This window comes from Palaemon carinicauda, chromosome 30 (assembly GCF_036898095.1).
Source record: "Palaemon carinicauda isolate YSFRI2023 chromosome 30, ASM3689809v2, whole genome shotgun sequence".
Taxonomy (NCBI): domain Eukaryota; kingdom Metazoa; phylum Arthropoda; class Malacostraca; order Decapoda; family Palaemonidae; genus Palaemon; species Palaemon carinicauda.
In genome coordinates this window covers 76,081,351-76,095,355 of record NC_090754.1, presented here as the reverse complement: position 1 = coordinate 76,095,355, position 14,005 = coordinate 76,081,351, and the positions used below count along the sequence as shown (strand labels likewise).

Sequence of the window (14,005 nt, the reverse complement as noted above, 5' to 3'; positions counted from 1 at the left end):
GTCCCACTCAGACTCGTTAGTTTCTTAGGTCGCAACAGCCTCACCGTCCTTGTGAGCTAAGGATGGGGGGTTTAGGGGAGCTTATAGGTCTATTTGCTGAGTCATCAGCAGCCATTACCCTAGCCCTTCTTTGTCCTTGGGTGGAGAGGGGGCTTGAGCGCTAATCATATGCATATATGGTCAGTCTCTAGGGCACTGTCCTGTTCGATAGGGCAATGTCATTGTCCTTTGTCCCTCCCCTTCATGAGTGGCCTTTAAAGCCTTTGAACCTTGAGGCAACTTGACCACATGTATTTCCATTAATTCTTTCCCGTCGTATGAAAAGTGGTACAATATAGTGATTCTCTATTTTTGGTTAAATGAAAGTAGCGTTCCTAGGAAGGTAGCAGTCTCATATGAAGAATGAAATTACTACTTTTAATATTACTGAAGTTTTCCAATCAACATCCTTACACTGCTCGAGATCAAGGTAGTACAATTTTATATGGAGTATGAAAGTATTTCCCTTACTGCTACTGAAGTTTTCGAATAAACACCTTTACGGAGAGAGAGAGAGAGAGAGAGAGAGAGAGAGAGAGAGAGAGAGAGAGAGAGAGAGGAGAGAGAGAGAGAGAGAGATGTTGGTATTAAAAGAATACTGAAAAAAAAAATAAAACTACAATATAGAAACCAACGTTTTTTTTTATTCCATACAGATATAAAAAAATGTGTCAATCAGATATTACCATAATGACCTAACCTTTATACAATATGATATTACGTCTGTTGCCTAATGACCTCACTTGTATTCCGGATGACCTCCTTAACTCCAAGCAATTTCCTTCGCATTTAAATCCAATTCCAACCACAATTAGCATTAGAGAACGCGATTCCACAAGGCGTAATTCCCCCTTTCTGTGCAATGCAGTACATCGAATACATCGCATTGCAATTGCAATTCCGAAGCAGCCGCGCGATATCAGGGAAATGACCTGAGACGTAATTCTGGGTCTTGGCACATCTCCAAAACGCTGCGATGGACGTAATGAGTTTCATACGTCTTCCAGCCGAAAGCGATTTAAGGCCAAAGTCGGCGACATCCAGTTCAATTCGATCCTTCTTGGAAATGACTTGGAGAGATATCCTGAAATTAATTCCATAGTTAAATTTACTCATCTGGGTTTCAAAGATATAAAGGCCGCTCATGAATGGCAGAGGCAAGGGACAATGACATTGCCCTGGCAAGCAGGACTATACCCTACGGACTGACCATATATACAACTGATCAGCGCACAAGAGCCCTCTCCTCAAGTGCCCAGGCCCCCTCTCCACCCAAGCTAGGACTTGGAAGGACCAGGCACTGGCTGCTGATGACTCAGCAGGTAGACCTATAGGCTCCCCCCCCCCCTCCATCCTTAGCTCACACAGATGGTGAGGTTGCAGATAAAGAAACTATCGAGTTTGAGCGTGACTCGAACCCCAGTCCGGCGAGCGCCAGGCAGGGACGCTTCCAATACCCCAACCCTATTTAACTGGACTTGAAAATAACTGGAATAGTATTCCATAATTAATGTAAGCATCTCTCCCTTTCAAATAAGATTGCCCTTGGTGCCAGTTTCCTCTTTCTCTAAAATACTAAGGATTTATATTTTAGACCCTCGCCTTTTACGTTACACCTGCGCCACCAAAAGAGATAGCGTGTACTACTTAACTTGCTGGGCACTAATATTCACATTCAGCTGAAACTCATGGCTGCTGCCACTCTGTTCCGTGCCAGATGTCGTATGCTGCACTATTCTAACCAGGAAACTGTGCAATGGTCTTCCTGCTGAAGTCATTACATAAGGCTATAATACTCTAATCCAGTAATAACTATTTTTCTCCTTCCTCAAATTACCCTATTTATATATAAACCATTTACTTGGCTTTTATCTTGCATTTAACTTGTTACTTTATCAGCTAAAAAATAATTAACCAATAAGAAATCTTTTCAAATAGAAGCTGGTTTGCATAATAATGGCAAACACTTTCCTTGTGAATATTATCTCCTTTCAAATCATAATAATAATAAAAATAATAATACTTCATAAATGATTCCCCAAGGTAAAGTCAAGGCTCACTACTACCCTCGACCACTTACCCAGATGAAAGTTGTCAGAATAATGGAAACGGGTAGATAAATGGAACGAGAAGTTCGTATTCCCTTTAAAGGGAATTAGAAACCCTAATGTTCGCGCCCAAACAAACACACGAAACATCCCATAAACGAGGCAGATACTTCAAAAAACCTATTCTACCTCTTTTACACCTTTATTCCCCGACGCCTCTTCTCCGTCTGCGCCTCGTCCGCTTTCTCCAACACCTCCAACAGAAGGAAAAAGTGAAAAAAAAGGTTCTTCTCGACTACATGACGATGATACCGTCGGTAGGAATTCGTAAACGACTCCAATCAAATCCTCTTATAGGTGTTGGTGGCGACAGAAGCGGCAGTGGAAGTTTTCCGAGGGAAGGGGGATACGTGGGGATATCGGAGGTTGGGGGAATTCAAGGCAGGGGGACTAGAAGGGGGTAAAAAAAAAAAAAAACTTGGGGGAAGAAGAGAGGCGTCCAAAGGCAGTAAGGATCAGTGCGATAAAAATACCTTTGCTGAGGGAAAAGATGATGGAGACGAAGGCACTTAAAGAAGAGGGGGGAGAGAGATAGAGGAGGAAGAGGGAGGGCTGAATAGGGAATGATGGAGGAAAGAAGAGGGTTGATAATAGGGATGAACACAAGAAGTCGAAAAGGGTAAAATCTGAAAGAAAGAGATGAATCGAGTATAGAAGCTAAATATAAATACCCGACTACGAATTAAATCAAGAGAGAAACGATTTTGTAAGTACATAGAACAAAGGAACATATAAAAATGGGAGAGAGAGAGAGAGAGGAGAGAGAGAGAGAATATTTTACATCAATATATATATATATTATATATAGAGAGAGAGAGAGAGAGAGAGAGAGGAGAGAAGAGAAAATATTTTACATCAATATAAGAGAGAGAGAGAGAGAGAGAGAGAGAGAGAGAATATTTTACATCAATATAAAAATATCAATTTATAATAAATCAAACGATAAGAGCAAGCGAGAACAAGACCGAGAAATGTGTTACAAGAAATCTTACGAACCGTCAACATCGTTACCGCCAAATCTATCTAAATCTCTTCCCCCTCATTTTCCCTCCTTTCATCTCCCTTCGCCTCTTCCGGCATCATCGAAGGAGATTAAAGTAAATTCTACAGAGAGAGAGAGAGAGAGAGAGAGAGGAGAGAGAGAGAGAGAGAGAACACGTGCAGATTAAAAATTAGCCCTAAAAATGGTAAAAATCTGCAATAAATGTTACCAGGCATTTACAGTTTTAAAATCAGATATATTGACCCGTAAAAGATAATAACAAAGTAGGGTAGAATTGCGGTCGCCTGTATTTTACTGAAACACAGCTGAAAACAGTATATTTTTCACGACTTCCAATTAAAATTACGGTTTTTAAGTGTATACACAATCTTCTGGGAGATCAATACGTGACAAAGGCAGATACTTAGCAATGAAAAAAACACCATATTTGAGGCAGCAAAAAAAAAAAAAAAAAAAAAAAAACACCAACAACAACCACCTCGGTATATGTTCCCCTTTTTGGCATTAAAATTCCCCGACCCATCACTCAACGCTTCCTTCAAAGCTGGTCTTGGTTTACGCTTTGAGTTCCAAACACATTTTTATTTCATTTTCCGCTTGCCATTTTTCACCCGTTTTTATTCAATTTAGTTTTCATTTTCCATCATGTTCCAATATACGAATAAAAACTTTATTTCGATAGAAAGCCTTTCTCTTTCTGAGGTGTGTGTATTCGTAACCTTTCTAAACGTTATAAAATAGAAAAATATTAATTTCAAATTTCAATTTCGCCGTTCCAATGAAATGAATAAAACCTTCATATCAAGTGACTGTGTGTATTCGTTAACCTTTCAAAATGTTATAAAAACAGAAAAAAACATATCTCATTTCCCCATCAATCTCACCAAGCAAACTTTCAATCTTGCTTTGGAGCAAACAGTCATTTTTCATGAAACCCATAAATTTCCATCAGGACAGAGGAAAAAAAAATCTTTTACCAATATCCAGCGCATTCCTCGATTCGCAACTTTTTTCCCGGGAATGTTCAAATTGCGTTCGTGCACTCACTCACTTCCTGCCAACTATGTTCCCTAAGTTTCGGGGCAGGAAGTTGAGCGGAAGAATCTTCGCATGAATGACTCAGGCGACGAGATGCGAGTGGAAATTATACAATATTAATCATTCACAAACAGAACTCTTATAGAGCGAGGCAATTTGCAAAGTCGGTCTCAGAGGTTTCAGTTTATATTTACATCTTATGACTGCACTAGTTACATTATGGTAAAATGTATATACTATTATTCTCATTAGCATCAAGATCACTTGTTTTTGTTGCTGTTCTAAAGTAAAACGGAAACATTTTGAACACGTATCAAGTTAGAACAAATCCCCTGCCAACGACTACAGCTAAATATCAGGACATTCATACATAAATAGAGAGTGAACGATTGTACGTGTGCAAAGAAGCGCACACACATACATACTGTACATACATACATACATACATACATACATACATATAGAGATGGTGATAAAAAAAATGCAGAGTATTTCTATACAATGCTATAAAATTGTGATATAAGAAATAACTTTGCCAATGGAAAAATTCAAACACCTGAATCGCTACCAAACGTAATAGTAGAAGTAAAGAAAGTATTAAAAGGCATGAAAAGATGCAAAGCAGCAGACGATGGCCTAACAATTGATTAAATATTAGTTATAGGCGATTTCATAGTAGTAAAACTCAAAGAACTTTACACAAAATGTCAGCAACAACGCTCAAAAACTAAAGAATGGAAAATACTTTATCATTATACTATTTCACAAAAAGGAGACGTAAAAGACTACCCAATAAGTCTACCCTAAGAAATATAAAAAATATTTACACAGACTATATTAGGGTCCAATAGAAAGACACCTAGACTTTAACCAAGTGGTGTTCTTTAACAACTGACCAAAACCATGTAATAACCATCTAATGGAAAAAGCTACTGAATATGACAAACCAGTATGTATGGCATCTATACACTATGAAAAAGCTTTTGATTCTCTCAAAACTTCGGCAGTAATGAAAGCCATTCAAAGACAAGGAATAGATGAATGCTATGTTAGTACACTTAAAGATATCTATACGGGAAGTACAAGCAATCTTAAAACTACATAAAGATAGTGACAAAATACCGATTGAGAAAGGAGTTAGATAGGGAGACCCCATCTCTCCTAAATTATTCACAACGTACCTAGAAGTTTTAAAAAATGTAGGAATTAACATAAATGGGGAATAACTTAACAACTTAAGATTCACAGATGACATAGGTCTATTTAGTGAATCATAGGAGGAAATATAAAAGATGATAGATTAAAACAGAAGTAGAAATGTAGGAGTGAAAATGAATACGAGTATGGGGGTAGTAGGCTGGTCAGCGCACTGCAACCCACTGAGATGCTACCGCTAGAGAGTTATTGGGTCCTTGACTAGCCACAGTATATACTACATGGATCCCTCTCTCTGCTTACAGCTCATTTTTCCTTTGCCTACACATACATCAAATAGTCTGGCCTATTCTTTCCACATTCTCCTTTGTTCTCATACACCTAACAACACTTAGATTCCCACACAATTCTACTTCACTTGAAGGTTTAACTATACCACAGTAGTTGTTCAGTGGCTACTTTCCTCTAGGTAAGGGTAGAAGAGACTTTTATCTATGGTACGCAGTTCTTCTAGCAGAAGTTCACTCCAAAATCAAACCATTGTTCTCTAGTCTTGGGTAGTGTTATAACCTCGTAGCATGGTTTTCCACTGTCTTGGGGTAGAGTTCTCTTGCTTGAGGGTACACTCAGGCACACTATTCTCTATTATTTCTGTTCATTGTGTTATTTCGAAATTTTCTAGTTTATATTTTGAAAGATTTATCTTAATGCTATCACTGATCTTGAAATTATTTTATTTTTATTGTCTATTTGCTTCTCTTGTAGTTCATTTCCTTGTTTCCTTTACTCACGGGCTATTTTCCCTGTTGAAAACCTTGGGCTTATAACATCCAGCTTTTCCAACTAGGGTTGTAGCTTAGCAAGTAACAATAACAATAATAATAATAATAATAATAATAATAATAATAATAATAATAATAATAATAATAATAATAATAATAATGAAAATGCAGAGAAACAGCAAATAAGGGTTATGGACGAACCTCAACAGATTGTTAATGAATATATGTACTTAAGTTATGCTTATTAAAAGGATAAACATGGGATGGAGAACCTTTGGTAAACAATGAGATTATGAAAAGTAAAAGGCCAGTTTCTCCAAAATGAAAAGTATTTACTCAGATGGTCCTACCAGTATTAATTTATGCATTAGAAACTTGGATCATTACAAAAGCCTAGAATATAAGCTATTTACAACTCAAGGAGCAATGGAAAGAATAATGATGGGAATTACACTAAAGGAAAAAAAAAAAAGGAGCAATCCTGTTACTTTACTAACTATTTCTTGAGATTGTAAGATACTTACCTAGATCGGTGAATTTTCACTTACCACTACATAAAAATACATACAAAAAATTATCCAGTGACTGTAGTTCCACTAACTGTGTTAGTTTATACTTATCGAGAACACTAAATAATAAAATAAATGTTACATTAAAAAAATATCTATACTCACTATATCTTGCTAATATAAGAGTATTCGTCTAATAACCGAGTATCTCTTTACTAACTGACTGTACCAGAGTATTAAAAAACAAATATACAAATCATATTACCGACAATTAACTATATAGAGTAAATTTATACCTATCCTCGCAAAGACAATTTTTGAAAATATAAAAAAAAAACAATCGATATAACTAACTCTACTTTATTTACTACTAAAATGTAAAATTATAAATATACAAATCATATTACAAATAATTAACTTTATCTAATGAGTAAATTCATACCTATCCTCGTAAAACACAATTTTTGAAAATCCCAAAAATCAACTAACTCTATTGACTGTACTAAAATATGAAATAATAAATATACAAAATCATATTACAAACAACTAACTTTATCAAATGAGTAAATTCATACCTATCCTCGAATGTTGTCTTAGTTTGCAAACAGATTCTTGGGAGCAAATGGTTACTAGCTTCCCATAAGCAATTATCACAAGGCCTGCTCGGACCTGAGCAAGACCCATGGCAAGAACATTCTCTTATTATTATTGTCATTACTTGCTAAGCCACAACCCTAGTTGGAAAAGCAGGATGCTAAAAACCCAGGGGCTCAAACAAGGAAAATAGCCCAGTGAGGAAAGGAAACAAGGAAAAATAAAATATTTTAAGAACAGTAACATTAAAACCCATATTTGCTATATAAACTATAAAAACTTTAACAAAACAAAAACAGGTAGCTAGAATAAAGTGCCCTAGTGTACCCTCAAGAAAGAGAACTCGAACCTCAGACAGTGGAAGGCCATGGTACAGAGGCTATGGCACTACCCAAGACTAGACAACAATGCTTTGATTTTGGAGTGTCCTTCTGCTAGAAAGAACTGCTTACCATAGCTAAAGAGTCTCTTCTACACTTACCCAGAGGAAAGTAGCCACTGAACAATTACATTGCAATAGTTACCACCTTGGGTGAAGAAGAATCGTTTGGTAATGTCAGTGTTGTCAGGTGTATGAGAACAGAGGAGAATCTGGAAAGAATATGCCAGACTATTCGGTGCATGTGTAGGCAAAGGGAAAGTGAACCGTAACTAGAGAAAAGGATCAAATGTAGTACTGTCTGGCCATTCAAAGGACCCCATAACTCTAGCGGTAGTATCTCAGCGGGTGGCTGGTGCCCTGACTAACCTACTACCATAGGGCTGAGAATCTTGCAAAGACCCTGACCACACCGGTCGGGTCTTCTGCCCTTGGGGGCTATGACTGACTGACTGTGTGTGTGTGTGTGTGTGTTTCCTCGTAAAACACAAATTTTGAAAATCGAAAATAAAACAATACAAAATTCTGTACTCACAAGATCTTGGTGTTATTCGGGATGCATTGAGGAAACACGTCGTAGAGGGAGGTGATCCTCAGGTGGTGGTTCCGACACCAGACCTTTAAGGCTAGGGGCTCCGGCCCACGTATGGCCGATTCGCTGGCCGTCTCCTCGTGACCGCAGAGATCCTCGCACTGGAGGGACGCGGGCGTGACGTGGGCGGGGAGAGGGGGCGTCGTGGGCGGGGGTAGAGGGTTCTCCAACTCTGCGAGAGAGACGAGGTCCTCTCCGCCTACCATATCTCCCCATTCCTTTTCCCCTTTGTTGACGGAGTTATCTCCTCCGCACGCCCCAATTATCAGAACAGCGACCCATATCCAGAAGAGGGCCCGGGCGCGGGCTGAGAAAAACCTGGCGGCGTTGATGGTGGGCAGGAAAGGGACGGGTGTGGAAGGGCATGGGCGGAGCGCTGTTGATCTCTTCATGGCCACAGTACAGGGGCGCCGCCCACGTCACCCATAGTCACCACCTGTAAAGGAAAGATGCAAATGCTCAATGTGACAAGAAATACTTGGAAAACTATCATTAACCTCATTTACTATTACTGTTACTACATTACTATACTATGGCTACGGATGACTATAGATATATAAATGAAGATTTCTTCATCGTATTAATTGCTAGTGTAGTGTGTAGTGTATAGTGTAGTGTGTAGTGTGTAGTGTATAGTGTATAGTGTAGTGTATACTGTACGTAAGTGAGTGTAGGTATATCAAGCGATTATGTTGGGATTAAAGATTAAAGGATCAAAAGACACTATTTGCAAAGTTATTCTTACTCTGGTTTCTCTTTATGAAGGAAAGTGGTTAATGATGTTGGAAGACCAACGCCTACATGGCTGAGGACTATGAAACGTGACGTGGCAGATGAATGGAGAGGTATTGAAATAAAAATTCAAGATAGAGACGGCCAGCGAAATCTAACAGAGGCCCTTTACGTCAATAGGCGTTGGAGGTCATGGTGATGATATATATATGTATGTATATATATAAATATATATATATATATATAGTGTCTTAAAAGCTTCTAAAAGCAAAAAAAAACCACTTCGGACAAACTGAGCTCTTGTTAAGATTATATCATCATCATCATCATCATCATCAGACGTAATCAGACAAACTGAGCTCTTGTTAAATTTATATCATCATCATCATCAGACGTAACTAGTCAACCGCAGGACAAAGGCCTCAGACATTTCCTTCCACTCCCGTCTGTGTATGGCCTATTTATGCCAACCTACACCCACAAATGTTCTTAGTTCGTCAATCCCTCGCCTTTTCCTCCTCTGCTTCTTTTGCAATCTCTAGGAATACATTTTATTATGTCATTCTCATTATATGTCCAGTCCACGTGTATTTCTTTTTCTTACAAGTTGTTAGAATATCCTCTGCCTTAGTTTGCTCTCGTATCTATGATGCTTTTTTTTTTTTTTCGTCTCTTAGTGTTATTCAAACCATTATTCGTTCCATACCTCTTTGAGTTGTAACTAGCATATGTTCTAGGGCTTTAGACAGTGACACAGAATGTCCGGAGAGATGTCTTCAATTTTTAGACGCCATTAAGATATTTTGCATTATTTGTAAAAATTAAGTAACATGCTCCCCCAAAAAAACATAATTAGAACGGACAATGAATGAATAACTTGGATGGATGTACACAAGATACCTCATGGTAGAGAAAATACTAGGAAACTATAATTGGTGAGCAACGCACAGTAGTTTGTGGTGGCCTATTGGTTACGTCCCTGCCTGGTGATTGCCAAAATGGGGCTAGAGTTCCGTTCATACTCGTTAGTTCCTTTAGTGTCTACAACCTCACCATCCTTGTGAGCTAAGGATTGGTGATTTTCTGGAGGCTTTAAGTCTACCTGTTGAGTCACAAAAGCCACTGCCTGAGCCTCCCTGGTCCTAGCTTGGGTGGAGAGGCGGCTTGGGCGCAGATCGTATGTATATATGGTCAGTCTCTAGGGCAAGCCAATATCACTGCCTCTTCCCTCTGACACTCACGAGCGGCCTTTAGACCTTTAGAAGACCACATCGACCACATTGCAACAGTGGAATCATGTACTTCATGGGCGAAAGAAGCGAACTGGCCTAGATAGGAGTACACAAACTACTCCATTGTGGATAAAATGCTGAAGCGGCTAAAGACAGCGAGAAATAAGGAATATGACGCTCTAAAGGGAATCCAATCCGAGCAGTTAACAATCAAGATTTTCTGAGGGGGGAGAGTAAGCCTCACTAGCCTGCATAGAACCCACGATAACAACCCTGAAGAACCGACTTCAATCATGTTGCAGGACTAAAACTTTAAGCTTCGTTGAGGAGGGGGATACTTGTGATATCAAGTCATGAAATCCTGTGAAGCCTTGTGAAAATCATTCATATACTTCCAACATTGAAATTTTCCATTTCAAAGGACATTTGGTTTTTATTAATACTTGTGGCCTAAATTAATTTTCATATTTTCACTGTCATAGCCTTTACACTTTAGTGTAATTCCATTGTATGATATGAACAAAATATCCCGTAAAAAGGGTTCCAAATACATGTCACCACCGAATATAAAATGGGAAAAAAGTAAATACGGTTTTCGTCTTAGGCTGAAATCTAACAGCAGTTCATTTGTCTTCGTACTTGACGTGGAACCACAAAGAGGTATTATATATAAATTGTAAATGCAAAGCAACATACCCAAACTACACAGACGCACACACAATATATATATATATATATATATATAAATATATATATATTATATATATATATAATATATATATATAATAATATATATTATATATTATATATATATATATATACATATACATATACATATATATATATTTATAATATATATATTATATACATATATATATATATATATATAATCATTTATCCTTTTTCCATAATGAGGGACTTCAGAGAGACGAAACATCACAAATCCCTGTAGCATTCATCCTTTAAGTACTTATAAGTATTCATATCCACACAATACCTTTGTGTGTAACGTCTGAGATAGTAAAAAATTGGTTACCAAAGAAGCGAATCTTGGAGCACTGGATAAACAATTCAATACCAATCGACATGAGAGAGAGAGAGAGAGAGAGAGAGAGAGAGAGAGAGAGGACTCCCACCTCTATGTGAAGGAAGATAATAAAAAGCCTATCTCGCCCCCGACATCGATTAAGTGCGTAACACCGAGTTTGTTCAAACATCAGAGCCATCCTTCTGAGGCCCATCTGCCAACTACCCTTCACGCTAGTTTACAAGATCACACACCGTAAAATCCCATACGCACACGAAATAAATGAACATTACACACCCAGAGAGAGAGAGAGAGAGAGAGGAGAGAGAGAGAGGAGAGTGTACAAGCCCCTTTCATCTGAAGCAAATAAGCGTAAAATCTAACACGCCGCCCCCATATCCTTTTTTCTTCCATACACCCCACCCAGCAACATCAAAATCAAACAGCGCCCTTCTTTTTATTATCCCAATAGCCTATACGAGGTCCTAATTTTGCTCGCCGCCAGAGATGGTACACGGTCGAAAATTCGGCAGCGGAACTATACTAAAGACACCTTTAACGACAGCCACTCGGCTCTCGTGCCGCCCGATTGGAAAAGGGGGTAATAATAATATACCCAGCTCTATGGTCGCTTGATTTTCTAACAAATGCATAAAACTCAGATACACCCACACGGAAGATCTGACAAAAGGGTCGTTTTTCGAAGAGTACAATTTGACTGGGGCAAGGATTTCTCCTCAATTCTCACCGTAGACGGTGGAGGACCAACGGGCGATGATGCCATGCCCCTTTGCCCTAATGCCTTGAATGACTTCGATTGTAAGACCTTTGGTTTTGCTTTATCATTCATCATCACCATCATCTCCTTCTACGTATATTAACGCAAAGGGCCTAGGTTAGATTTCGCCAGTCGTCTCTATCTTAAGCTTTTAATTCAATACTTCTCCACTCATCATCTTCTACTTCGCTCTTTATAGTCCTAGACCAACTCTTCTAGGGCCTTGTGGAGCCCCGCTGAGCGTTTGGTGAACTAATCTTTCTTGGGGAGTGTGAAGAGCATGCCCAAACTATCTCCATTACCATTCATAAATTTATTATATAGGTTTCTTTTTCAGTTTCATTTCTAATCATAACTACTAAAATGATATACTTACTATTACTAGTTTGGCAAAAACCACAATTGAGTACTATATTTTTTCAAACTTCTTGTCCCACAGCTCACAGGAAAATTATGAAGTTTCTTCATGGTACAATATATTCTTCAATGTTTTTACTTAGAATGAGTTAGAGAATTCAGTTTTTTCAAAGAGAAAACCAAGGAAATATATTAGTTTCCATAATTTTCATGCATCTTGCAATAACATAATACACTAGTAACTGAGAAATCATTGCTTCTAACATATTTCTCGACCGTTTGCTCGACCTTGACACTGACCTTTGACCTTAACATATATTATTTGGCGTGGATTTTCATACTCTCAAATATGAACCAAGTTTGAAGTTCCTGTGACAACGATGTCCAAACTTATGGTTGATTACATGAATTGGACATTTTTATTGACTTAACCTTGAGCTTCCAAAATTTTATCATTTCCAGTTAATCCCTGAAAGTTTCATTACGATTAAAAATAGTGGCCAGAAATCTGTTCACTAATAAACAAACACACAAACAGGGGCGAAAACCTAACCTCCTTCCAACTTCGTTGGCGAAGGTAATGAATAACAAACATAGATACATCGATGTACTTAGCTTCTCTCTCTTTCTCTCTCTCTCTCTCTCTCTCTCTCTCTCTCTCTCGAGAAAACACCCCACAATAAAAGGAAGAGACCGATGTACAATATGACCGAGAGCATTACTGAATCATTTGTCCTTTTCTCTTACACAACAATGGTCCCTTACGTTGAACATTTTTTCCACAATTTCCTCCAAGTGTTTTAAAGAAAAGAACTGCCGGATGTAAGACGACAGAAGAGGCAGAAACGTAATTAGTGTCGTTTGAACATTCTCTCTCTCTCTCTCTCTCTCTCTCTCTCTCTCTCTCTCTCTCTCTCTCATTTTCTTGCCTCTATCATTTTACTTACACACAAATAATCTATCATGAACACCATCAAATATTCACCAGCACCTAGCCCCTTCCCAGACCAATCCCCACCTGTACTCATTACAAACAGAAAAGCCGACGCTCGTTTATAAGCAACGTGGCGTGGCAACTTCAAAGGTCAGTGGCGATACGGTCCCGTCAAAATGACCAATGCCACCAGCAGGATTAAAAAAAAAAAGAACGACACACCAATATCGCAGCCGTACGACGTAGCACTTGCAAAAGACGGCCTTGCTCAAAGGACAGATCACCTTTAATTTTCTTTTTGATCTCAGTACATTCATGTAAATACACTACACGCCCTCCCTGCATCAATGCCATTTGGAGTTTAGACGATTTTGAGAGAGAGAGAGAGAGAGAGAGAGAGAGAGAGAGAGAGAGAGAGAAAGTTATTCATATGTAGTTAGTTACTCGACAACTTGAACATCTGTAGAGTATACACCCCATTTACAATGTGCACCAGTGTAGAGGGCAAATACACAGACGGTTGATATATAATTACTGAGCTTGTATGCAGGGCACAGTAACATTGACAGGACCACAGAGAGAGAGAGAGAGAGAGAGAGAGAGAGAGAGAGAGAGCGAGAATGCTAATAATCTGATAACTTATGTATGCATAGCATTTACAGCCCACCTAATGGAGACAGAACTAGATTATAAAGGAAATGTTATGGTTGTGGAGTAAAAGATTAATCTAGAGAGAGAGAGAGAGA

At 38.5% G+C, this 14,005-nt stretch overlaps 1 protein-coding gene across 3 annotated transcripts in view; it reads right to left on the bottom strand.

The window, feature by feature from the left end:
* Positions 1 to 752: 752 nt before the first annotated feature.
* LOC137623297 (uncharacterized) overlaps positions 753 to 14,005 on the bottom strand; it is a 64,647-nt gene continuing 51,394 nt past the window's right edge. For 2 of the 3 annotated variants that reach the window (XM_068354086.1, XM_068354087.1), the window contains exons 3-4: positions 8,143 to 8,635; positions 753 to 1,123 (exon numbers count right to left, since the gene is read on the bottom strand). In XM_068354086.1, coding sequence (XP_068210187.1) covers positions 829 to 1,123; positions 8,143 to 8,591 — 744 coding nt within the window. In that variant the 5' untranslated portion in view covers positions 8,592 to 8,635 and the 3' untranslated portion in view covers positions 753 to 828. The remainder of the gene's footprint in view (positions 1,124 to 8,142; positions 8,636 to 14,005) is intronic. The other variant, XM_068354085.1, reaches the window with a different exon arrangement.